Below are 23,849 nucleotides of genomic sequence, written 5' to 3' on the forward strand. Positions count from 1 at the left end.
GTACAGGCTGAGTGGAGATCTGACTCCCAGTACAGGCTGAGTGGAGAAGGCACAGTGTTTTTGGCCTATTAAGGGAGACATTGGCTGCGCTGACAGACTTGATCAGGAGTACCTAAAGTTACACATGATTCTAGTGAACCGTTTCTCATGTTCTAGTATTGAAAAGGTAGTGAAGTGTGGGTATACCATGCAACACTAGAAGGGACAATACAACAAGACAATCATTTGACCTCGGTATTCATACTCAATATGGCTGACATGATACAGGAAAGTCCTTTCTAGGGAGCTTTTTGTCAGGGGGGGGGGAACCACAGTAAATCTGTTTCTTCACACTGGTTTCCAGGGACAGACAGATACACGCACGCACACACGCACGCACGCAAACACACACACACACACACACACACACACACACACACACACACACACCTCTGCTGCTTGCCCTACTGTGGCTGCAGGGGGAATCTTTAATGTTCATTGTATGCCAGTGGCCTGATCAGTGACAGCCAAACAACAGCAATCACAGGCAATATTCCCCCAGTATCGCTCAGCAATTAGTTAAGATGGAAGGGTTTTCCCAACCCCCCCTTCTCTCTTAGTGTGTTTGCCAAATGGCAGAGTATTTCATTTATAGTGCACCACTTTTCAGTAGAGCCCAGGTCTTTATAGTGCACTATAAAGGCCATAGGGTGCCATTGGGGACACAGGCTTACATTCTGAGAAGGGAAGTGAGTGTGACATGGCACTGATGTCACAACAGGAACGGACTACTCCCTCATGTGGTTGTCTGATGTGAAGCAGAGTTTTTGACCTGCGGCTAAGGCTGTGTTTCTGCTACGTCCCTGAATAGCCTGCCATGTCAATGTCTGGGGAAGAGGATAGCTATAGTATTATAGGAGGAAGGCCGTAGTTAAGGGATGCCTTTAGTCTCTTTAGTTTGTTCGTTCTGTCTGTCTCTTTAGTTTGTTCGTTCTGTCTGTCTGTCTCTTTAGTTTGTTCGTTCTGTCTGTCTGTCTCTCTGTCTCTCTCTTTAGTTTGTTCTCTCTCTCTCTGTCTGCCTTTTTCGCGAATGCGCACAGCATCGATTATATGCAACGCAGGACACGCTAGATAAACTAGTAATATTGTAGCTAAAAACTTACCTTGGCTTCTTACTGCATTCGCGTAACAGGCAGGATCCTCGTGGAGTGCAATGTAAGGCAGGTGGTTAGAGCGTTGGACTAGTTAACCGTAAGGTTGCAAGATTGAATCCCCAAGCTGATAGGGTAAAAATCTGTCGTTCTTCCCCTGAACAGGCAGTTAACCCACCGTTCCTAGTCATTGAAAATAAGAATATGTTCTTAACTGACTTGCCTAGTTAAATAAAGGTGTTAAAAAAATAAATAAATAATAAATCGGCAAATTCGGCGTCCAGAAATACAGATTTCCGATTGTTAAGAAAACTTGAAATCGGCCATTCCGATTAATCGGTCGACCTCTAGTACACACGCGCGCACACACACATACTGTACACACGTACACACACCACACACACTGCTGCTGCTGATAGGCCGTGTAGGAATCCTATTCCAATAGGGCAGATTTTACTTCATGGCATGTTACATTTCATGGGCCTCATCTACCATTGATTGTCCAAGTGAATGTCACGCTGAGTAAAGCCAGAGCAGTGCTGTGTGCTTAACAGACACAACAGGAAATGAACTGAGAATACTGGGTGGATGCACCAGGGGAAACAACATACACAGACACCCACTGCATTCCTGTCTTGACTGGTAGGGACAGTAAGAAGAACATCAGAAGACCCAGAGAGAGAACAAACAGAGAGAGAGAACAAACAGAGAGAGAGAACGAACTAAAGAGAGAGAGAACGAACTGAAGAGAGAGAGAGAGAATGAACTGAAGAGAGCGAGAACGAACTGAAGAGAGAGAGAGAACGAACTGAAGAGAGAGAGAGAACGAACTGAAGAGAGAGAGAGAACGAACTGAAGAGAGAGAGAGAACGAACTGAAGAGCGAGAGAACGAACTGAGAGAGAGAGAACGAACTGAAGAGAGAGAGAGAGAGAACGAACTGAAGCAAGAGAGAGAGAACGAACTGAAGCGAGAGAGAGAACGAACTGAAGCGAGAGAGAGAGAACGAACTGAAGCGAGAGAGAGAGAACGAACTGAAGAGAGAGAGAGAGAGAACGAACTGAAGAGAGAGAGAGAGAACGAACTGAAGAGAGTGAGAGAACGAACTGAAGAGAGTGAGAGAACGAACTGAAGAGAGAGAGAGAGAGAACGAACTGAAGAGAGAGAGAGAGAGAGAGAACGAACTGAAGAGAGAGAGAGAGAGAACGAACTGAAGAGAGAGAGAGAGAACGAACTGAAGAGAGAGAGAACGAACTGAAGAGAGAGAGAACGAACTGAAGAGAGAGAGAGAGAGAGAGAGAGAACGAACTAAAGAGAGAGAGAACGAACTGAAGAGAGAGAGAACGAACTGAAGAGAGAGAGAACGAGCTGAAGAGAGAGAGAGAACGAGCTGAAGAGAGAGAGAACGAACTGAAGAGAGAGAGAACGAACTGAAGAGAGAGAGAACGAACTGAAGAGAGAGAGAACGAACTGAAGAGAGAGAGAACAAACTGAAGAGAGAGAGAACGAACTGAAGAGAGAGAACGAACTGAAGAGAGAGAGAGAGAGAGAGAGAACGAACTGAAGAGAGAGAGAGAACGAACTGAAGAGAGAGAGAACGAACTGAAGAGAGAGAGAGAACGAACTGAAGAGAGAGAGAACGAACTGGAGAGAGAGAGAACGAACTGAAGAGAGAGAGAGAGAGAACGAACTAGAGAGAGAGAACGAACTAGAGAGAGAGAACGAACTGAAGAGAGAGAGAACGAACTGAAGAGAGAATGAACTGAAGAGAGAATGAACTGAAGAGAGAATGAACTGAAGAGAGAGAACGAACTGAAGAGAGAGAGAGAGAACGAACTGAAGAGAGAGAGAGAGAACGAACTGAAGAGAGAGAGAGAACGAACTGAAGAGAGAGAGAGAGAACGAACTGAAGAGAGAGAGAGAGAACGAACTGAAGAGAGAGAGTGAGAATGAACTAAAGAGAGAGAACGAACTGAAGAGAGAGAGAGAGAGAGAGAAAGAACTAAAGAGAGAGAGAACAAACTGAAGAGAGAGAGAGAGAACGAACTAAAGAGAGAGAGAACGAACAGAGAGAGAGAGAGAGAACGAACTAAAGAGAGAGAGAGAGAGAACGAACTAAAGAGAGAGAGAACGAACTGAAGAGAGAGAGAGAGAACTGAAGAGAGAGAGAGAGAGAACGAACTAAAGAGAGAGAGAACGAACCAAAGAGAGAGAGAACGATCTGAAGAGAGAGAGAGAGAACGAACTAGAGAGAGAGAGAACGAACTAAAGAGAGAGAGAACGAACTAAAGAGAGAGAGAACGAACTGAAGAGAGAGAGAGAGAACGAACTAAAGAGAGAGAGAACGAACAGAGAGAGAGAGAGAGAACGAACTAAAGAGAGAGAGAGAGAGAACGAACTAAAGAGAGAGAGAACGAACTGAAGAGAGAGAGAGAGAGAGAGAACTGAAGAGAGAGAGAGAGAGAACGAACTAAAGAGAGAGAGAGAGAACGAACCAAAGAGAGAGAGAACGAACTGAAGAGAGAGAGAGAGAGAACGAACTAAAGAGAGAGAGAACAAACTAAAGAGAGAGAGAACGAACTGAAGAGAGAGAGAGAGAGAGAGAACGAACTAAAGAGAGAGAGAACGAACTGAAGAGAGAGAGAGAGAGAGAACGAACTAAAGAGAGAGAGAACGAACTGAAGAGAGAGAGAGAACGAACTGAAGAGAGAGAGAACAAACTGAAGAGAGAGAGAGAGAGAGAGAGAGAGAGAGAGAACGAACTAAAGAGAGAGAACGAACTGAAGAGAGAGAGAGAGAGAGAGAGAGAGAGAGAGAGAGAACGAACTGAAGAGAGAGAGAACGAACTGAAGAGAGAGAGAACGAACTGAAGAGAGAGAGAACGAACTGGAGAGAGAGAACGAACTGAAGAGAGAGAGAGAGAGAACGAACTAGAGAGAGAGAACGAACTAGAGAGAGAGAACGAACTGAAGAGAGAGAGAACGAACTGAAGAGAGAGAGAATGAACTGAAGAGAGAATGAACTGAAGAGAGAGAATGAACTGAAGAGAGAGAACGAACTGAAGAGAGAGAGAGAGAACGAACTGAAGAGAGAGAGAGAGAACGAACTGAAGAGAGAGAGTGAGAATGAACTAAAGAGAGAGAGAGAGAATGAACTAAAGAGAGAGAACGAACTGAAGAGAGAGAGAGAGAGAGAAAGAACTAAAGAGAGAGAGAACAAACTGAAGAGAGAGAGAGAGAGAACAAACTAAAGAGAGAGAGAACGAACAGAGAGAGAGAGAGAGAGAACGAACTAAAGAGAGAGAGAACGAACTAAAGAGAGAGAGAACGAACTGAAGAGAGAGAGAGAGAGAGAACGAACTAAAGAGAGAGAGAACGAACTGAAGAGAGAGAGAGAGAGAGAACTGAAGAGAGAGAGAGAGAGAACGAACTAAAGAGAGAGAGAACGAACCAAAGAGAGAGAGAACGAACTGAAGAGAGAGAGAGAGAGAACAAACTAAAGAGAGAGAGAACGAACTAAAGAGAGAGAGAACGAACTGAAGAGAGAGAGAGAGAGAACGAACTAAAGAGAGAGAGAACGAACTGAAGAGAGAGAGAGAGAACTGAAGAGAGAGAGAGAGAGAACGAACTAAAGAGAGAGAGAACAAACTGAAGAGAGAGAGAGAGAACGAACTAAAGAGAGAGAGAACGAACTGAAGAGAGAGAGAGAGAGAGAGAGAACGAACTGAAGAGAGAGAGAACGAACTGAAGAGAGAGAGAACGAACTGAAGAGAGAGAGAACGAACTGAAGAGAGAGAGAACGAACTGAAGAGAGAGAGAACAAACTGAAGAGAGAGAGAACAAACAGAGAGAGAGAGAGAGAGACAGAAAGAACGAACTAAAGAGAGACAGAGAGAGAGAGAGAGAGAACGAACTAAAGAGACAGACAGAGAGACAGACAGAGAGAGAGACTGTCTGTCTGTCTGTCTGTCTGTCTCTCTGTCTCGCTCTCTCTCTGTCTCTCTCTCTGTCTGTCTCTCTGTCTCTCTCTCTGTCTGTCCCTGTCTCTCTCTCTCTCTCTCTTTAGTTTGTTCTCTCTCTCTCTCTGTCAGGGTATATGTAACAGTTTGGGCTGCCTGGCTCGTTGCGAACTAATTTGCCAGAATTGTACGTAATTATGACATAACATTGAAGGTTGTGCAATGTAACAAGAATATTTAGACTGATGGATGCCACTCGTTAGATAAAATACGGAACGGTTCCGTATTTCGCTGAAAGAATAAACGTCTTGTTTTCGAGATGATAGTTTCCGGATTCGATCATATTAATGACCTAAGGCTCGTGTTTCTGTGTGTTATTATGTTATAACTAAGTCTATGATTTGATAGAGCAGTCTGACTGAGCGATGGTAGGCACCAGCAGGCTCATAAGCATTCATTCAAACAGCACTTTCGTGCGTTTTGCCAGCAGCTCTGCTGTTTATGACTTCAAGCCTATCAACTCCCGAGATTAGGCTGGTGTAACGATGTGATGTGATGGCTAGCTAGTTAGCGGGGTGCGCGCTAATAGCGTTTCAAACGTCACTTGCTCTGAGACTTAGGAGTAGACAGGCAGACAGGCAGACAGGCAGACAGGCAGGCAGGCAGGCAGGCAGGCAGGTAGACAGGCAGACAGGCAGACAGGCAGACAGACAGGCAGGCAGGCAGACAGGCAGACAGACAGGCAGACAGACAGACAGAAAGGCAGACAGACAGGCAGACAGGTGGCAGGCAGACAGACAGACAGGCAGGCAGGCAGACAGGTAGGCAGGCAGGCAGGCGGGCGGGCAGACAGACAGGCAGACAGACAGACAGGTGGCAGGCAGACAGGTAGGCAGGCAGGCGGACAGGTAGGCAGGCATGCAGGCAGACAGGTGGCAGGCAGACAGGTGGCATGCAGACAGGCAGGCAGACAGGCAGGCAGACAGGTAGGCAGGCAGGCAGGCAGACAGGTGGTAGGCAGACAGGCAGGCAGACAGGCAGGCAGACAGGCAGGCAGACAGGCGGCAGGCAGACAGGTAGGCAGACAGGCAGGCAGACAGGTGGCAGGCAGACAGGCAGGCAGACAGGCAGACAGGCAGACAGGTGGCAGGCAGACAGGCAGGCAGACAGGTGGCAGGCAGACAGGCGGCAGGCAGACAGGTAGGTGGCACTGCTGTCCTGGCACTGCTGTCCTGGTACTGCTGTCCTGGTACTGCTGTCCTGACACTGCTGTCCTGACACTGCTGTCCTGACACTGCTGTCCTGGTACTGCTGTCCTGACACTGCTGTCCTGACACTGCTGTCCTGACACTGCTGTCATGACGCTGCTGTCCTGACACTGCTGTCCTGGTACTGCTGTCCTGACACTGCTGTCCTGACACTGCTGTCCTGACACTGCTGTCATGACGCTGCTGTCCTGACACTGCTGTCCTGGTACTGCTGTCCTGACACTGCTGTCCTGACACTGCTGTCCTGTCACTGCTGTCCTGACACTGCTGTCCTGACGCTGCTGTCCTGGTACTGCTGTCCTGACACTGCTGTCCTGACACTGCTGTCCTGACACTGCTGTCCTGGTACTGCTGTCCTGACACTGCTGTCCTGACGCTGCTGTCCTGACACTGCTGTCCTGACGCTGCTGTCCTGACACTGCTGTCCTGACACTGCTGTCCTGGTACTGCTGTCCTGACACTGCTGTCCTGACACTGCTGTCCTGACGCTGCTGTCCTGACACTGCTGTCCTGACACTGCTGTCCTGTCACTGCTGTCATGACACTGCTGTCCTGACACTGCTGTCCTGACACTGCTGTCCTGACACTGCTGTCCTGACACTGCTGTCCTGGTACTGCTGTCCTGACACTGCTGTCCTGACACTGCTGTCCTGGCACTGCTGTCCTGGTACTGCTGTCCTGGTACTGCTGTCCTGACACTGCTGTCCTGACACTGCTGTCCTGGCACTGCTGTCCTGACACTGTTGTCCTGACACTGCTGTCCTGGTACTGCTGTCCTGACACTGCTGTCCTGACACTGCTGTCCTGACACTGCTGTCCTGGTACTGCTGTCCTGGTACTGCTGTCCTGACACTGCTGTCCTGATACTGCTGTCCTGACACTGCTGTCCTGACACTGCTGTCCTGACACTGCTGTCCTGGTACTGCTGTCCTGGTACTGCTGTCCTGGTACTGCTGTCCTGGTACTGCTGTCCTGACACTGCTGTCCTGACACTGCTGTCCTGACACTGCTGTCCTGGTACTGCTGTCCTGGTACTGCTGTCCTGACACTGCTGTCCTGACACTGCTGTCCTGGTACTGCTGTCCTGGGCTTGTATTTCACTTCGACTGAGCTGGTACACACATACCAGAGGATATGATCCCCCAGAGTGCATTATAGAGCATGTCTAGTGTGAACTGGAGGAACCACAGACCATTACAGAACCTTCATCCTGTTTGTTGCCCTTTGTGGTGTTGGTGGTGGATGTGATGTCACACATGAGGCGGAGCTGTTAGTCCTGAACTAGGGCATCATGTCCTGGCAGGTGGAGTTATCTGTGTGAAGGGGGTAGGGTTGTTCTGGCTTGTTGCAGTGTTACCTGGTGTTGTTGTAGTGTGTCCTTTACAACCCACTTGTAAATGAATCTGGGGAAATGCTGTCTTATTGCTTCACTGTGATGTGCTGTGGACTTGACTGTTCTTGGAGTGTTTGTAAACATGGGCAGTAGGCTTCCGGCAGGCTGCCCTGTACTGCTGGGAAATGTCAAGTCTTTCTCTTGGACTGTTCTCCCCCTGACTACCTTCTAATGTAGGCTAAGGCTCGGGTGTGCAGGAAGCCTTATCTTCTCCTTAGCTTTCAGTGTTTTTGTCGGTTATCGATTTGTCTTACTTCCAAAACAGACCTCTCACCCTCTCCTCTAGTTAGTTCCTTCTCTCTCTGTCACTCTCTTCCTCTCTTTCTCCTCATTCTTTCTCTCTAGGCTCCCAGACCCTACTCAGAGCCTTCAATCTCTTTTTGCTAGGTTTGTCTCATTCCCCTGCCTCAGGGAACAGGTAGGCTACAGTGAGAACGATAGGGCCCAGGAAGGTGTGTTCTGTGAGTATTTTGGGATAACCCAAACCTAACCTCTCTCTCTGTGTCCCCACAGTGCCAGATGACCTCACCCCTGAGGAGCAGCATGAGCTGGAAAACATCCGCAGACGCAAGCAAGAGCTGCTGGAAGACATTCAGGTACAGTGTGTGTGGGGAGGGGGAGAGGTGTGTGTGGAGGGGGAGAGGTGTGTGTGGAGGAGGAGAGGTGTGTGTGTGGAGGGGGAGAGGTGTGTGGGGAGGGGGAGAGGTGTGTGTGGAGGGGGAGAGGTGTGTGTGTGGAGGGGGAGAGGTGTGTGTGTGGAGGAGGAGAGGTGTGTGGGGAGGGGGAGAGGTGTGTGGAGGAGGAGAGGTGTGTGTGTGTGGAGGGGGAGAGGTGTGTGGGGAGGGGGAGAGGTGTGTGTGTGGGGAGGAGAGGTGTGTGTGGAGGAGGAGAGGTGTGTGTGTGGGGAGGAGAGGTGTGTGTGGAGGGGGAGAGGTGTGTGTGGAGGAGGAGATGTGTGTGGAGGAGGAGAGGTGTGTGTGGAGGAGGAGAGGTGTGTGTGGAGGAGGAGAGGTGTGTGTGTGGAGGAGGAGAGGTGTGTGTGTGGAGGAGGAGAGGTGTGTGTGTGGAGGAGGAGAGGTGTGTGTGTGGAGGAGGAGAGGTGTGTGTGTGTGTGGAGGAGGAGAGGTGTGTGTGTGTGGAGGAGGAGAGGTGTGTGTGTGGAGGAGGAGAGGTGTGTGTGGAGGAGGAGAGGTGTGTGTGTGGAGAGGTGTGTGTGGAGGAGGAGAGGTGTGTGGGGAGGAGGAGAGGTGTGTGTGTGGAGGAGGAGAGGTGTGTGGGGAGGAGGAGAGGTGTGTGTGGAGGGGGAGAGGTGTGTGTGGAGGGGGAGAGGTGTGTGTGGAGGGGGAGAGGTGTGTGTGGAGGGGGAGAGGTGTGTGTGGAGGAGGAGAGGTGTGTGTGGAGGAGGAGAGGTGTGTGTGGAGGAGGAGAGGTGTGTGTGGAGGGGGAGAGGTGTGTGTGGAGGAGGAGAGGTGTGTGTGGAGGAGGAGAGGTGTGTGTGTGGAGGGGGAGAGGTGTGTGTGGAGGAGGAGAGGTGTGTGTGGAGGAGGAGAGGTGTGTGTGGAGGGGGAGAGGTGTGTGTGTGGAGGGGGAGAGGTGTGTGTGTGGAGGGGGAGAGGTGTGTGTGTGGAGGGGGAGAGGTGTGTGTGTGTGGAGGGGGAGAGGTGTGTGTGTGTGGAGGGGGAGAGGTGTGTGTGGAGGGGGAGAGGTGTGTGTGGAGGAGGAGAGGTGTATGTGTGGAGGAGGAGAGAGGTGTGTTAAGATGTATTGGGGGTTACATCAGTATCAGCATCTCCCAGTATTAAAATGTGTTCCAGACACACACTGATCCTTATTTGTTTAAAGTACAGTAGAAGTCTGTTGGTAGGATTTGTCTCTCCTTTCCAAACCTGTTAAATCATCACCCCCCAGTGCTCCAGCCGTGTCACGTGAAGCATACCACTTTCTCTAGTCAGATAGGCATGGTTCTTCTACATCCGAATATTTCTATCAGAGCCTTCCACAACGTTGTGCCCTGCTGAACGCAGCCCTGCTTTAGAGGGGGGTAGGTCTTGGGAGTGTAGGGGGGAGGTCTTGGGGATGTAGGGGGAGGTCTTGGGGGTGTAGGGGGAGGTCTGGGGGTGTAGGGGGGAGGTCTTGGGGGTGTATGGGAGGTCTTGGGGGTGTAGAGGGGAGTTCTTGGGGGTGTAGAGGGGAGGTCTTGGGGGTGTAGAGGGGAGGTCTTGGGGGTGTAGAGGGGAGGTCTTGGGGGTGTAGAGGGGAGCTCTGGGGGTGTAGAGGGGAGATCTTGTGGGTGTAGAGGGGAGGTCTGGGGGTGTATAGGGGAGGTCTGGGGGTGTAGAGGGGAGGTATTGGGGGTGTAGAGGGGAGGTATTGGGGGTGTAGAGGGGAGGTCTTGGGGGTGTAGAGGGGAGCTCTGGGGGTGTAGAGGGGAGGTCTGGGGGTGTATAGGGGAGGTCTGGGGGTGTAGAGGGGAGGTCTTGGGGGTGTAGAGGGGAGGTCTTGGGGGTGTAGAGGGGAGGTCTTGGGGGTGTAGAGGGGAGCTCTGGGGGTGTAGAGGGGAGATCTTGTGGGTGTAGAGGGGAGGTCTGGGGGTGTAGAGGGGAGGTCTTGGGGGTGTAGAGGGGAGGTCTTGGGGGTGTAGAGGGGAGGTCTTGTGGGTGTAGAGGGGAGGTCTGGGGGTGTATAGGGGAGGTTTGGGGGTGTAGAGGGGAGGTCTTGGGGATGTAGAGGGGAGGTCTGGGGGTGTAGAGGAGAGGTCTTGGGGGTGTAGAGGGGAGGTCTTGGGGGTGTAGAGGGGAGGTCTTGGGGGTGTAGAGGGGAGGTCTTGGGGGTGTAGAGGGGAGGTCTTGGTGGTGTAGAGTCAGGCTTCTCAACCCTTTTTCTGTTGACCCAGCAGGCTCTCTGCAGGCTCTGTCTGTCCTCTCCTCTGCTTTTGGATGCCAGTTAGCTCCACCCCTGCCTTAATCCTCCAGATGCCCCTCACTGCAAAGAAACTGCATATATCCTCCAGATGCCCCTCACTGCAAAGAGACTGAATATATCCTCCAGATGCCCCTCACTGCAAAGAGACTGAATATATCCTCCAGATGCCCCTCACTGCAAAGAGACTGCATATATCCTCCAGATGCCCCTCACTGCAAAGAGACTGAATATATCCTCCAGATGCCCCTCACTGCAAAGAGACTGCATATATCCTCCAGATGCCCCTCACTGCAAAGAGACTACATATATCCTCCAGATGCCCCTCACTGCAAAGAGACTGCATATATCCTCCAGATGCCCCTCACTGCAAAGAGACTGCATATATCCTCCAGATGCCCCTCACTGCAAAGAGACTGCATATATCCTCCAGATGCCCCTCACTGCAAAGAGACTGCATATATCCTCCAGATGCCCCTCACTGCAAAGAGACTGCATATATCCTCCAGATGCCCCTCACTGCAAAGAGACTGCATATATCCTCCAGATGCCCCTCACTGCAAAGAGACTGCATATATCCTCCAGATGCCCCTCACTGCAAAGAGACTGCATATATCCTCCAGATTCCCCTCACTGCAAAGAGACTGACTATATCCTCCAGATGCCCCTCACTGCAAAGAGACTGAATATATCCTCCAGATATTATGGCCCATGAAGAATGTGGCCTTTCCCCCCACAAAGTGCAGGACACCCTTCAGTAACCTGACTATGTTGAGATGAAGCCTAGCTAGTTGTATGTGGACTAGTTAGTGGTTGACTGGGAGTGTGAGCAGTAGGGCGACTAACAGTAGATAAATAGGGTCAAGGGACCTGGGTCAAATAGGATTTGTTTTTCTGTCAAATACTAGGAGTGTTTGATTGAGCAAGGAATTTGAAAGACAAATACTATTTGAACCCAGGTCTTGGAAGAGCATTAAGAGCTGTAAAATGACTAGATCATTTCATTTGGTGTCACTCCTCACACACCCAGCCAGAATGGGGTTAGCTAAGTTCCCATGAGACATGCAGAGTCCTTCATCCACCCTTCATCTACTGTGTCAGTCAGTGAAGCTCATATCAAGGCAGGGAGGTTAATTAATACATGCATTTCTTACACTACAAGTTAACGTTGCCTCTCCATGGTATCTTATCTTTCCTTTCATTTACCTTTATTTATCCAGGCTAGTCTTACCAAGAGCGCAAAGCACTGGTGACCTCTGTGGTGTGTCTGGTGACCCTGGTCATTCTCAGTAACATGGTCCATGTGACACTCTAGCATCCCCTGGTCTGGCTGGCTGTGATGACAACGCAGGAGGACGAGAGATCTCACACCCTCTCTTTATTAGCTGTGTCCCCCATGCCATCATGATGTAGTTCCCCCCTCCAGTCTCCACCCTGTTTCGCCCTCGTATGGGACTGGTGACTGCCAGTCTGGCCCGTCACCCTCCCACCCTCCCTCTCTGGAACTGGGCTCTCACAGAGCTGTCAGAAAAGACAGAATCGGCAATATCTCCATTAATCTCCCAAACATAACCCCCAAATAATCAAATGTCCTGCTCTGTACTCCCTGTGTATGGAGGTCATTCACCAATGTTCCTCCCTTTTAATGTGGTTTGTAAAGAAGAAAGTGTTTGGGAGAAAGAGAGACCTGCTGCAGGGCACGTACACATCCGGTTGATATTAGATTGGAGTGGTTAGTGTCAGTATTGGTTAGGGGTTTATGGGGAGACTGCATGGTGGCAGCAGTGGGCACAGACTGGGCACTGACGGGTCTGGAGGAGAAATAGAATGTTCTGGAACCTCACAATCTGTCCTGGGACAGCAGACTGAGCGTAATGCTCTGTGTGTTTGGTCCTAACCCCCTCCTCTCTCTAACTTCCAGCGTCTGAAGAATGAGATAGCAGAAGTGACCAGTGAGATCGAGAACCTGGGTTCCACAGAGGAGAGGTGAGTGTGTAACAGTATGGAATCAGGTTTCCTTAGGGTTCCTTAAGGTTCTTCAGGGTTCCTTGTGGTTCTTCAGGATTCCTTGTGTTTTTTAGGGTTCTTCCGGGTTCCTTAGGGTTCTTCAGAGTTCCTTAGGTTTTTTTAAGGTTCTTCAGGGTTCCGTACCATCTCCTATCTCCGACAGTCCAAATTGCTTCTTTGTTTGTATTCCATTAACCTAGCAAATGACTGTTGTTAAATATTTATACCTTACTGTCCAGATGGTACCAACCCTCTTCCCCTCCCCAAAACACCACGCACACACATGCACGCACAGGCATGTGCTCACACACACACGCTTGCTCACACACACAATCACACCGCCACATACACACACATACACTGACTAGTGCTTTTAAATGTTTGATCAACCACGCCCACCGTGATGGGGGGGGGGGGGGGGCTATTCAATAATGCAGAGGTGTTTGGGTAGAGCAGACAATGGAGGGTCCCTAGGGAGGGAAGAAGTGAAGGGTACTTTGGCGTGTGGGCCGTGGGGTACTCAAGTTGAGGGGGATCCCACCCCATCCCACCACTCACTTCTTTTTCAGACATACACTTTTGTTTGCTCTGGCCATTTACTAAGTTGTATAAAGAGCATCTGAGTCTTTACCAGAGTCATCTGAGTCTTTACCTGAGTCATCTGAGTCTTTGCCAGAGTCATCTGAGTCTTTACCAGAGTCATCTGAGTCTTTACCAGAGTCATCTGAGCCTTTACCTGAGTCATCTGAGTCTTTACCAGAGTCATCTGAGTCTTTACCAGAGTCATCTGAGTCTTTACCAGAGTCATCTGAGTCTTTACCAGAGTCATCTGAGCCTTTACCAGAGTCATCTGAGCCTTTACCAGAGTCATCTGAGCCTTTACCAGAGTCATCTGAGCCTTTACCAGAGTCATCTGAGCCTTTACCAGAGTCATCTGAGCCTTTACCAGAGTCATCTGAGTCTTTACCAGAGTCACCTGAGCCTTTACCAGAGTCACCTGAGCCTTTACCAGAGTCATCTGAGTCTTTACCAGAGTCACCTGAGTCTTTACCAGAGTCATCTGAGCCTTTACCAGTCCATGTGTCAAAGACCATCAGGAGGGGAAACTGTTGTTTTTGTTTCTGTGAATCACCAACTCCTGTAGCTTTGGAAATGGGCCGCTGTTCAATAGTGGTCATCTGTTATACCTGACGCTGGGGAGAACTGTAGTTCCCAATGACAATAGCCAAAGGAATGCTGGGGGAAATAATTCATCAAAGAGGAAGTCTGGTGACCTTTGGCTAACTGGGTTAAGGTGACGTAAGCATGGTGACAGTGAAGAGTGCTTATTGTTGAGTCACCATTTCATCTTGAATGTTGTCATCAGTGGCCCATTGGAGCAGTTTTAACTGCCAAGGTGATGACAACATGTTCAATTCATGAAAGTATTATTTGAACTAATAAGTGAACGGACACATAATATTGACCCAATGTGAGATGAGTAAATAGATGATGGAGATCAATGTGTGTGATTTGAAATGAAAATATTTACATGGCATCACACAAACACTTATTGGTGGGGCTGTTTCCCAGACCCTGATTAAGTCTAGCGCTATACTGAAAAGCATGCAATATCTCCTCTGAAAGTGTTTTGTAGTGCAATAATACTTTCATGAATTGAACATTTTGTCATCACCTTGGCAGTTAAAACTGCTCCAATGTCATCTGTATCCAGGAAACCAGCCCTGACAGCATCACAGATGGGGGATACAATAATAATCTCTAATTAATTTCATATTATTCAAATGGCTACCCGGACTATTTGCATTGACCCCCTTTTTACACTACTGCTACTCTCTGTTTATTATCTATGCATAGTCACTTTACCCCTACCTACATGTACATATTACCTGAATTAACTGGACGAACTTGTACCCCCTCATATTGACTCAGTACCTGTACCCCCTCACATTGACTCAGTACCGGTACCCCCTCACATTGACTCAGTACCGGTACCCCCTCACATTGACTCAGTACCTGTACCCCCTCACATTGACTCAGTACCCCCTCATATTGACTCAGTACCGGTACCCCCTCACATTGACTCAGTACCGGTACCCCCTCACATTGACTCAGTACCGGTACCCCCTCACATTGACTCAGTACCGGTACCCCCTCACATTGACTCAGTACCTCTACCTCCTCACATTGACTCAGTACCTTTACCTCCTCACATTGACTCAGTACCTGTACCCCCTCACATTGACTCAGTACCTGTACCCCCTCACATTGATTCAGTACCTGTACCCCCTCACATTGATTCAGTACCGTGACCCCCTCACATTGACTCAGTACCTGTACCCCCTCACATTGACTCAGTACCGGTATCCACTCACATTGACTCAGTACCGGTACCCCCGCACATTGACTCCTGACATGTACCCCCTCACATTGACTCAGTACATGTACCCCCTCACATTGACTCAGTACATGTACCCCCTCACATTGACTCCGTACATGTACCCCCTCACATTGACTCAGTACCGGTACCCCCGCACATTGACTCCTGACATGTACCCCCTCACATTGACTCAGTACATGTACCCCCTCACATTGACTCAGTACATGTACCCCCTCACATTGACTCAGTACATGTACCCCCTCACATTGATTCAGTACCGTGACCCCCTCACATTGACTCAGTACATGTACCCCCTCACATTGACTCAGTACCGGTATCCACTCACATTGACTCAGTACCGGTACCCCCGCACATTGACTCCTGACATGTACCCCCTCACATTGACTCAGTACATGTACCCCCTCACATTGACTCAGTACCGGTACCCCCGCACATTGACTCCTGACATGTACCCCCTCACATTGACTCAGTACATGTACCCCCTCACATTGACTCAGTACCGGTACCCCCGTACATTGACTCCTGACATGTACCCCCTCACATTGACTCCTGACATGTACCCCCTCACATTGACTCCTGACATGTACCCCCTCACATTGACTCCGTACATGTACCCCCTCACATTGACTCAGTACCGGTACCCCCTGTATATAGCCTCCTTATTGTTATTTATTGTGTTACTTTTTTCTTTTACTTTAGTTTATTTAGCAAATATTTTCTTACTTTGCGTTGTTGGTTCCGTGTATGTGACAAATACAATTGAATTGGATTCTATTTGATTTAATGTTGCAGGAAAAACATGCAGAGGAACAAACAAGTGGCCATGGGCCGAAAGAAATTCAACATGGACCCTAAAAAGGTGAGTATCAAACAGACCAGGGCTGGTTTCCCAAAAGCATCGTAGCACCAACATCGTCTTCATTCTATTCAAACTAAATGCACGAAAGAAGATCTTAGTGCTACGATGCGTTTGGGAATCCCAGCCCAGGGTTATTCACATCTGACCCTACGAGGTCCGGATCCTGCTGGTTCTGTTCTAACTGATCATTATTCCACCCACCTGGTGTCCCAGGTCTAAATCAGTCCCTGGTTAGAGGGGAACAAGGAAACAAGGCAATGCAACTGGCTTCCAGGTTCAGAGTTGAATTGGAGGGAAATAGACATTCTGAATGTGTCCTGTGGGTTTGATATAGTTGTGCTGTTCCAGGTTGTGGGTTTTGGAGAAGGTGTGGAGAAGTGTTTGACGTTTCAGGAACCACAATAACAATTGTAGTGACCTTAACCAAACGCCTAGCAACCTCATCAATCAGGAGGTTCCAACCTCTTGACATTATGGTATGGATCGTACCCGTGTTTGAGTCTCGGTCGGGATCACCCCCGATTTAGCTAAAATATGATTTCAATCTTTTGATATGTGCCGCACGGCTACAAACAATACGACCTGGAACGCCCCCGTTGTAACGAGGGTCTGACACGGGATATATGTTGTATTTTCTCAGGGGATTAAGTTCCTGATTGAGAACGACCTGCTTAAGCACACCAGCTCTGACATCGCCCAGTTCCTGTACAAGGGGGAGGGGCTAAACAAGACAGCCATCGGAGACTACCTTGGGGAGAGGTCAGTGGGGGCAAGATGCATGCTACGTCTCTTTATGTGGTTGTGTCAGGAGGAGGGGGGGTGTGTGTGTGTTTGTCATGTTTATGTTTCTGTGTGTATTGTGTGGTTCAGAAGGACGTCACTTCTTTCCTGTCAAAGATGTCCCATTTCCAGATCACATACTTTCCTCTGTCAGGTTAGGCACATCCCCTTTCCCCCCAACGGCCCTTTCCCCTTTTCCCCCAACGGCCCTTTTCCCCACAACGGCCCTTTCCCCCCAACGGCCCTTTCCCCTTTTCCCCCAACGGCCCTTTTCCCCCCAACAGCCTTTTCCCCCAACGGCCCTTTTCCCCCAACGGCCCTTTTCCCCACAACGGCCCTTTTCCCCACAACGGCCCTTTTCCCCACAACGGCCCTTTCCCCCCAACGGCCCTTTCCCCTTTTCCCCCAACGGCCCTTTTCCCCCCAACGGCCCTTTTCCCCCAACGGCCCTTTTCCCCCAACGACCCTTTTCCCCCAACGGCCCTTTCCCCTTTTCCCCCCAACGGCCTTTTCCCCCCAACGGCCTTTTCCCCCCAACGGCCTTTTCCCCCCAACGGCCCTTTTCCCCACAACAGCCCTTTTCCCTCAACGGCCCTTTTCCCCCAACGGCCCTTTTCCCCACAACGGCCCTTTCCCCCCAACGGCCCTTTCCCCTTTTCCCCCAACGGCCCTTTTCCCCCCAACGGCCCTTTCCCCTTTTCCCCCAACGGCCCTTTTCCCCCCAACGACCCTTTCCCCCCAACGGCCCTTTCCCCCCAACGGCCCTTTTCCCCACAACGGCCCTTTTCCCCACAACGGCCCTTTCCCCCCAACGGCCCTTTCCCCTTTTCCCCCAACGGCCCTTTTCCCCCCAACGGCCCTTTCCCCCCAACGGCCCTTTCCCCCCAACGGCCTTTTCCCCCAACGGCCCTTTCCCCTTTTCCCCCCAACGGCCCTTTCCCCCCAACGGCCCTTTTCCCCCAACGGCCCTTTCCCCTTTTCCCCCAACGGCCCTTTCCCCCCAACGGCCCTTTTCCCCCAACGGCCCTTTCCCCTTTTCCCCCCAACGGCCTTTTCCCCCCAACGGCCCTTTTCCCCACAACGGCCCTTTTCCCTCAACGGCCCTTTTCCCCCAACGGCCCTTTCCCCTTTTCCCCACAACGGCCCTTTCCCCCCAACGGCCCTTTTCCCCACAACGGCCCTTTTCCCTCAACGGCCCTTTCCCCTTTTCCCCCCAACGGCCCTTTTCCCCCAACGGCCCTTTTCCCCACAACGGCCCTTTTCCCCACAACGGCCCTTTCCCCTCAACGGCCCTTTCCCCTTTTCCCCCCAACGGCCCTTTTCTCCCAACGGCCCTTTTCCCCCAACGGCCCTTTTCCCTCAACGGCCCTTTCCCCTTTTCCCCCCAACGGCCCTTTTCCCCCCAACGGCCCTTTTCCCCACAACGGCCCTTTTCCCTCAACGGCCCTTTCCCCCCAACGGCCCTTTCCCCTTTTCCCCCAACGGCCCTTTTCCCCCCAACGGCCCTTTCCCCTTTTCCCCCAACGGCCCTTTTCCCCCCAACGGCCCTTTTCCCCCAACGGCCCTTTTCCCCCAACGGCCCTTTCCCCTTTTCCCCCCAACGGCCTTTTCCCCCCAACGGCCTTTTCCCCCCAACGGCCTTTTCCCCCCAACGGCCCTTTTCCCCACAACGGCCCTTTTCCCCCCAACGGCCCTTTTCCCCACAACGGCCCTTTTCCCCCAACGGCCCTTTTCCCCCCAACGGCCCTTTTCCCCCCAACGGCCCTTTTCCCCCCAACGGCCCTTTTCCCCCCAACGGCCCTTTTCCCTCAACGGCCCTTTCCCCCAACGGCCCTTTTCCCCCCCACGGCCCTTTTCCCCCCAACGGCCCTTTTCCCCCAACGGCCCTTTTCCCCCAACGGCCCTTTCCCCTTTTCCCCCCAACGGCCTTTTCCCCCCAACGGCCCTTTTCCCCCCAACGGCCCTTTTCCCCACAACGGCCCTTTTCCCCACAACGGCCCTTTCCCCCCAATGGCCCTTTTCCCCCAACGGCCCTTTTCCCTTTTCCCTCAACGGCCCTTTTCCCTTTTCCCTCAACGGCCCTTTTCCCTTTTCCCCCAACTGCCCTTTCCCCCCAACAGCCTTTTCCCCCAACGGCCCTTTTCCCCACAACGGCCCTTTCCCCCCAATGGCCCTTTTCCCCCAACGGCCCTTTTCCCTTTTCCCTCAACGGCCCTTTTCCCTTTTCCCCCAACTGCCCTTTCCCCCCAACAGCCTTTTCCCCCAACGGCCCTTTTCCCCCAACAGCCCTTTCCTCCAACGGCCCTTTCCCACAACGGCCCTTTCCCCCCAACGGCCCTTTCCCCCCAATGGCCCTTTTCCCCCAACGGCCCTTTTCCCTTTTCCCCCAACGGCCCTTTTCCCTCAACGACCCTTTCCCCTTTCCCCCCAACGGCCCTTTCCCCCCAACGGCCCTTTCCCCCCAACGGCCCTTTCCCCCCAACAGCCCTTTCCTCCAACGGCCCTTTCCCCTCAACGACCCTTTCCCCTTTCCCCCCAACGGCCCTTTCCCCCCAACGGCCCTTTCCCCCCAACGGCCCTTTTCCCCCAACAGCCCTTTCCCCCAACGGCCCTTTCCCCCCAACGGCCCTTTCCCCCCAACGGCCCTTTCCCCCCAACGGCCCTTTCCCCTTTTCTCCCAATGGCCCTTTTCCCTCAACGGCCCTTTTCCCTTTTCCCCCAACGGCCCTTTCCCCCCAATGGCCCTTTTCTCCCAACGGCCCTTTTCCCCCAACAGCCCTTTCCCCTTTTCTCCCAACGGCCCTTTTCCCCCAACGGCCCTTTTCCCCCAACGGCCCTTTTCCCCCAACGGCCCTTTCCCCCCAACGGCCCTTTTCCCCCAACGGCCCTTTCCCCCCAACGGCCCTTTCCCCTTTTCTCCCAACGGCCCTTTCCCCCCAACGGCCCTTTCCCCCCAACGGCCCTTTTCCCTCAACTTCCCTTTTCCCCCAACGGCCCTTTCCCCCAACAGCCCTTTCCCCCCAACGGCCCTTTCCCCCCAACGGCCCTTTCCCCCCAACGGCCCTTTCCCCCCAACGGCCCGTTCCCCTCAACGGCCCTTTCCCCCCAACGGCCCTTTCCCCCCAACGGCCCTTTCCCCCCAATGGCCCTTTCCCCCCAACGGCCCTTTTCCCTCAACGGCCCTTTTCCCTCAACGGCCCTTTCCCCCCAACGGCCCTTTCCCCCCAACGGCCTTTTCCCCCCAACGGCCCTTTTCCCCCAACGGCCCTTTTCCCCACAACGGCCCTTTTCCCCACAACGGCCCTTTCCCCTCAACGGCCCTTTCCCCTTTTCCCCCCAACGGCCCTTTTCTCCCAACGGCCCTTTTCCCCCAACGGCCCTTTTCCCTCAACGGCCCTTTCCCCTTTTCCCCCCAACGGCCCTTTTCCCCCCAACGGCCCTTTTCCCCACAACGGCCCTTTTCCCTCAACGGCCCTTTCCCCCCAACGGCCCTTTCCCCTTTTCCCCCAACGGCCCTTTTCCCCCCAACTGCCCTTTCCCCTTTTCCCCCAACGGCCCTTTTCCCCCCAACGGCCCTTTTCCCCCAACGGCCCTTTTCCCCCAACGGCCCTTTCCCCTTTTCCCCCCAACGGCCTTTTCCCCCCAACGGCCTTTTCCCCCCAACGGCCTTTTCCCCCCAACGGCCCTTTTCCCCACAACGGCCCTTTTCCCCCCAACGGCCCTTTTCCCCACAACGGCCCTTTTCCCCCAACGGCCCTTTTCCCCCCAACGGCCCTTTTCCCCCCAACGGCCCTTTTCCCCCCAACGGCCCTTTTCCCCCCAACGGCCCTTTTCCCTCAACGGCCCTTTCCCCCAACGGCCCTTTTCCCCCCACGGCCCTTTTCCCCCCAACGGCCCTTTTCCCCCAACGGCCCTTTTCCCCCAACGGCCCTTTCCCCTTTTCCCCCCAACGGCCTTTTCCCCCCAACGGCCCTTTTCCCCCCAACGGCCCTTTTCCCCACAACGGCCCTTTCCCCCCAATGGCCCTTTTCCCCCAACGGCCCTTTTCCCTTTTCCCTCAACGGCCCTTTTCCCTTTTCCCTCAACGGCCCTTTTCCCTTTTCCCCCAACTGCCCTTTTCCCCCAACGGCCCTTTTCCCCCAACAGCCCTTTCCTCCAACGGCCCTTTCCCACAACGGCCCTTTCCCCCCAACGGCCCTTTCCCCCCAATGGCCCTTTTCCCCCAACGGCCCTTTTCCCTTTTCCCTCAACGGCCCTTTTCCCTTTTCCCTCAACGGCCCTTTTCCCCCAACTGCCCTTTCCCCCCAACAGCCTTTTCCCCCAACGGCCCTTTTCCCCCAACAGCCCTTTCCTCCAACGGCCCTTTCCCACAACGGCCCTTTCCCCCCAACGGCCCTTTCCCCCCAATGGCCCTTTTCCCCCAACGGCCCTTTTCCCTTTTCCCCCAACGGCCCTTTTCCCTCAACGACCCTTTCCCCTTTCCCCCCAACGGCCCTTTCCCCCCAACGGCCCTTTCCCCCCAACGGCCCTTTCCCCCCAACGGCCCTTTCCCCCCAACGGCCCTTTCCCCCCAACAGCCCTTTCCTCCAACGGCCCTTTCCCCTCAACGACCCTTTCCCCTTTCCCCCCAACGGCCCTTTCCCCCCAACGGCCCTTTCCCCCCAACGGCCCTTTTCCCCCAACAGCCCTTTTCCCCCAACGGCCCTTTCCCCCCAACGGCCCTTTCCCCCCAACGGCCCTTTCCCCCCAACGGCCCTTTCCCCTTTTCTCCCAATGGCCCTTTTCCCTCAACGGCCCTTTTCCCTTTTCCCCCAACGGCCCTTTCCCCCCAATGGCCCTTTTCTCCCAACGGCCCTTTTCCCCCAACAGCCCTTTCCCCTTTTCTCCCAACGGCCCTTTTCCCCCAACGGCCCTTTTCCCCCAACGGCCCTTTTCCCCCAACGGCCCTTTCCCCCCAACGGCCCTTTTCTCCCAACGGCCCTTTTCCCCCAACGGCCCTTTTCCCTTTTCCCCCAACGGCCCTTTCCCCCCAATGGCCCTTTTCTCCCAACGGCCCTTTTCCCTCAACGGCCCTTTTCCCCCAACGGCCCTTTCCCCTTTTCTCCCAACGGCCCTTTTCCCCCAACGGCCCTTTTCCCTTTCCCCCCAACGGCCATTTCCCCCCAACGGCCCTTTCCCCCCAACGGCCCTTTCCCCCCAACGGCCCTTTCCCCCCAACGGCCCTTTTCCCCCAACGGCCCTTTTCCCCCAACGGCCCTTTCCCCCCAACGGCCCTTTCCCCTTTTCTCCCAACGGCCCTTTCCCCCCAACGGCCCTTTCCCCTTTTCCCCCAATGGCCCTTTTCTCCCAACGGCCCTTTCCCCCCAACGGCCCTTTCCCCCCAACGGCCCTTTCCCCCAACAGCCCTTTCCCCCCAACGGCCCTTTTCCCCCAACGGCCCTTTCCCCCCAATGGCCCTTTCCCCCCAACGGCCCTTTCCCCCCAACGGCCCTTTTCCCTTTCCCCCCAATGGCCCTTTCCCCCCAACAGCCCTTTCCCCCCAACAGCCCTTTCCCCCCAACGGCCCTTTTCCCTCAACGGCCCTTTTCCCCCAACGGCCCTTTCCCCCCAACGGCCCTTTCCCCTTTTCTCCCAACGGCCCTTTCCCCCCAACGGCCCTTTCCCCCCAACGGCCCTTTCCCCCCAACGGCCCTTTTCCCTCAACTTCCCTTTTCCCCCAACGGCCCTTTCCCCCAACAGCCCTTTCCCCCCAACGGCCCTTTCCCCCCAACGGCCCTTTCCCCCCAACGGCCCTTTCCCCCCAACGGCCCGTTCCCCTCAACGGCCCTTTCCCCCCAACGGCCCTTTCCCCCCAACGGCCCTTTCCCCCCAATGGCCCTTTCCCCCCAACGGCCCTTTTCCCTCAACGGCCCTTTTCCCTCAACGGCCCTTTCCCCCCAACGGCCCTTTTCCCCCCAACGGCCCTTTCCCCCCAACGGCCCTTTCCCCCCAACGGCCCTTTCCCCCCAACGGCCCTTTCCCCCCAACGGCCCTTTCCCCCCAATGGCCCTTTTCCCCCAACAGCCCTTTCCTCCAACGGCCCTTTTCCCTCAACGGCCCTTTTCCCTTTTCCCCCAACGGCCCTTTTCCCTCAACGACCTTTTCCCCTTTCCCCCCAACGGCCCTTTCCCCCCAACGGCCCTTTTCCCACAACAGCCCTTTCCTCCAACGGCCCTTTCCCACAACGGCCCTTTCCCCCCAACGGCCCTTTCCCCCCAATGGCCCTTTTCCCCCAACGGCCCTTTTCCCTTTTCCCTCAACGGCCCTTTTCCCTTTTCCCTCAACGGCCCTTTTCCCTTTTCCCCCAACTGCCCTTTCCCCCCAACGGCCCTTTTCCCCCAACGGCCCTTTTCCCCCAACAGCCCTTTCCTCCAACGGCCCTTTCCCACAACGGCCCTTTCCCCCCAACGGCCCTTTCCCCCCAATGGCCCTTTTCCCCCAACGGCCCTTTTCCCTTTTCCCCCAACGGCCCTTTTCCCTCAACGACCCTTTCCCCTTTCCCCCCAACGGCCCTTTCCCCCCAACGGCCCTTTCCCCCCAACGGCCCTTTCCCCCCAACAGCCCTTTCCTCCAACGGCCCTTTCCCCTCAACGACCCTTTCCCCTTTCCCCCCAACGGCCCTTTCCCCCCAACGGCCCTTTCCCCCCAACGGCCCTTTTCCCCCAACAGCCCTTTTCCCCCTACGGCCCTTTCCCCCCAACGGCCCTTTCCCCCCAACGGCCCTTTCCCCCCAACGGCCCTTTCCCCTTTTCTCCCAATGGCCCTTTTCCCTCAACGGCCCTTTTCCCTTTTCCCCCAACGGCCCTTTCCCCCCAATGGCCCTTTTCTCCCAACGGCCCTTTTCCCCCAACAGCCCTTTCCCCTTTTCTCCCAACGGCCCTTTTCCCCCAACGGCCCTTTTCCCCCAACGGCCCTTTTCCCCCAACGGCCCTTTCCCCCCAATGGCCCTTTTCTCCCAACGGCCCTTTTCCCCCAACGGCCCTTTTCCCTTTTCCCCCAACGGCCCTTTCCCCCCAATGGCCCTTTTCTCCCAACGGCCCTTTTCCCTCAACGGCCCTTTTCCCCCAACGGCCCTTTCCCCTTTTCTCCCAACGGC

General features: G+C 53.5%; 1 protein-coding gene across 4 annotated transcripts in view; it reads left to right on the forward strand.

The window, feature by feature from the left end:
• Positions 1-23,849, forward strand: part of LOC110515725 (cytohesin-1) — a 114,007-nt gene that overhangs the window by 64,388 nt on the left and 25,770 nt on the right. For all 4 annotated transcript variants that reach the window (XM_036939189.1, XM_036939187.1, XM_036939188.1 and 1 more), the window contains exons 2-5: positions 8,262-8,344; positions 12,589-12,653; positions 15,868-15,934; positions 16,575-16,693. In XM_036939189.1, the coding sequence (XP_036795084.1) occupies positions 8,262-8,344; positions 12,589-12,653; positions 15,868-15,934; positions 16,575-16,693 (334 nt within the window). The remainder of the gene's footprint in view (positions 1-8,261; positions 8,345-12,588; positions 12,654-15,867; positions 15,935-16,574; positions 16,694-23,849) is intronic.

This window comes from Oncorhynchus mykiss, chromosome 12 (genome assembly GCF_013265735.2).
Source record: "Oncorhynchus mykiss isolate Arlee chromosome 12, USDA_OmykA_1.1, whole genome shotgun sequence".
Taxonomy (NCBI): Eukaryota; Metazoa; Chordata; class Actinopteri; order Salmoniformes; family Salmonidae; genus Oncorhynchus; species Oncorhynchus mykiss.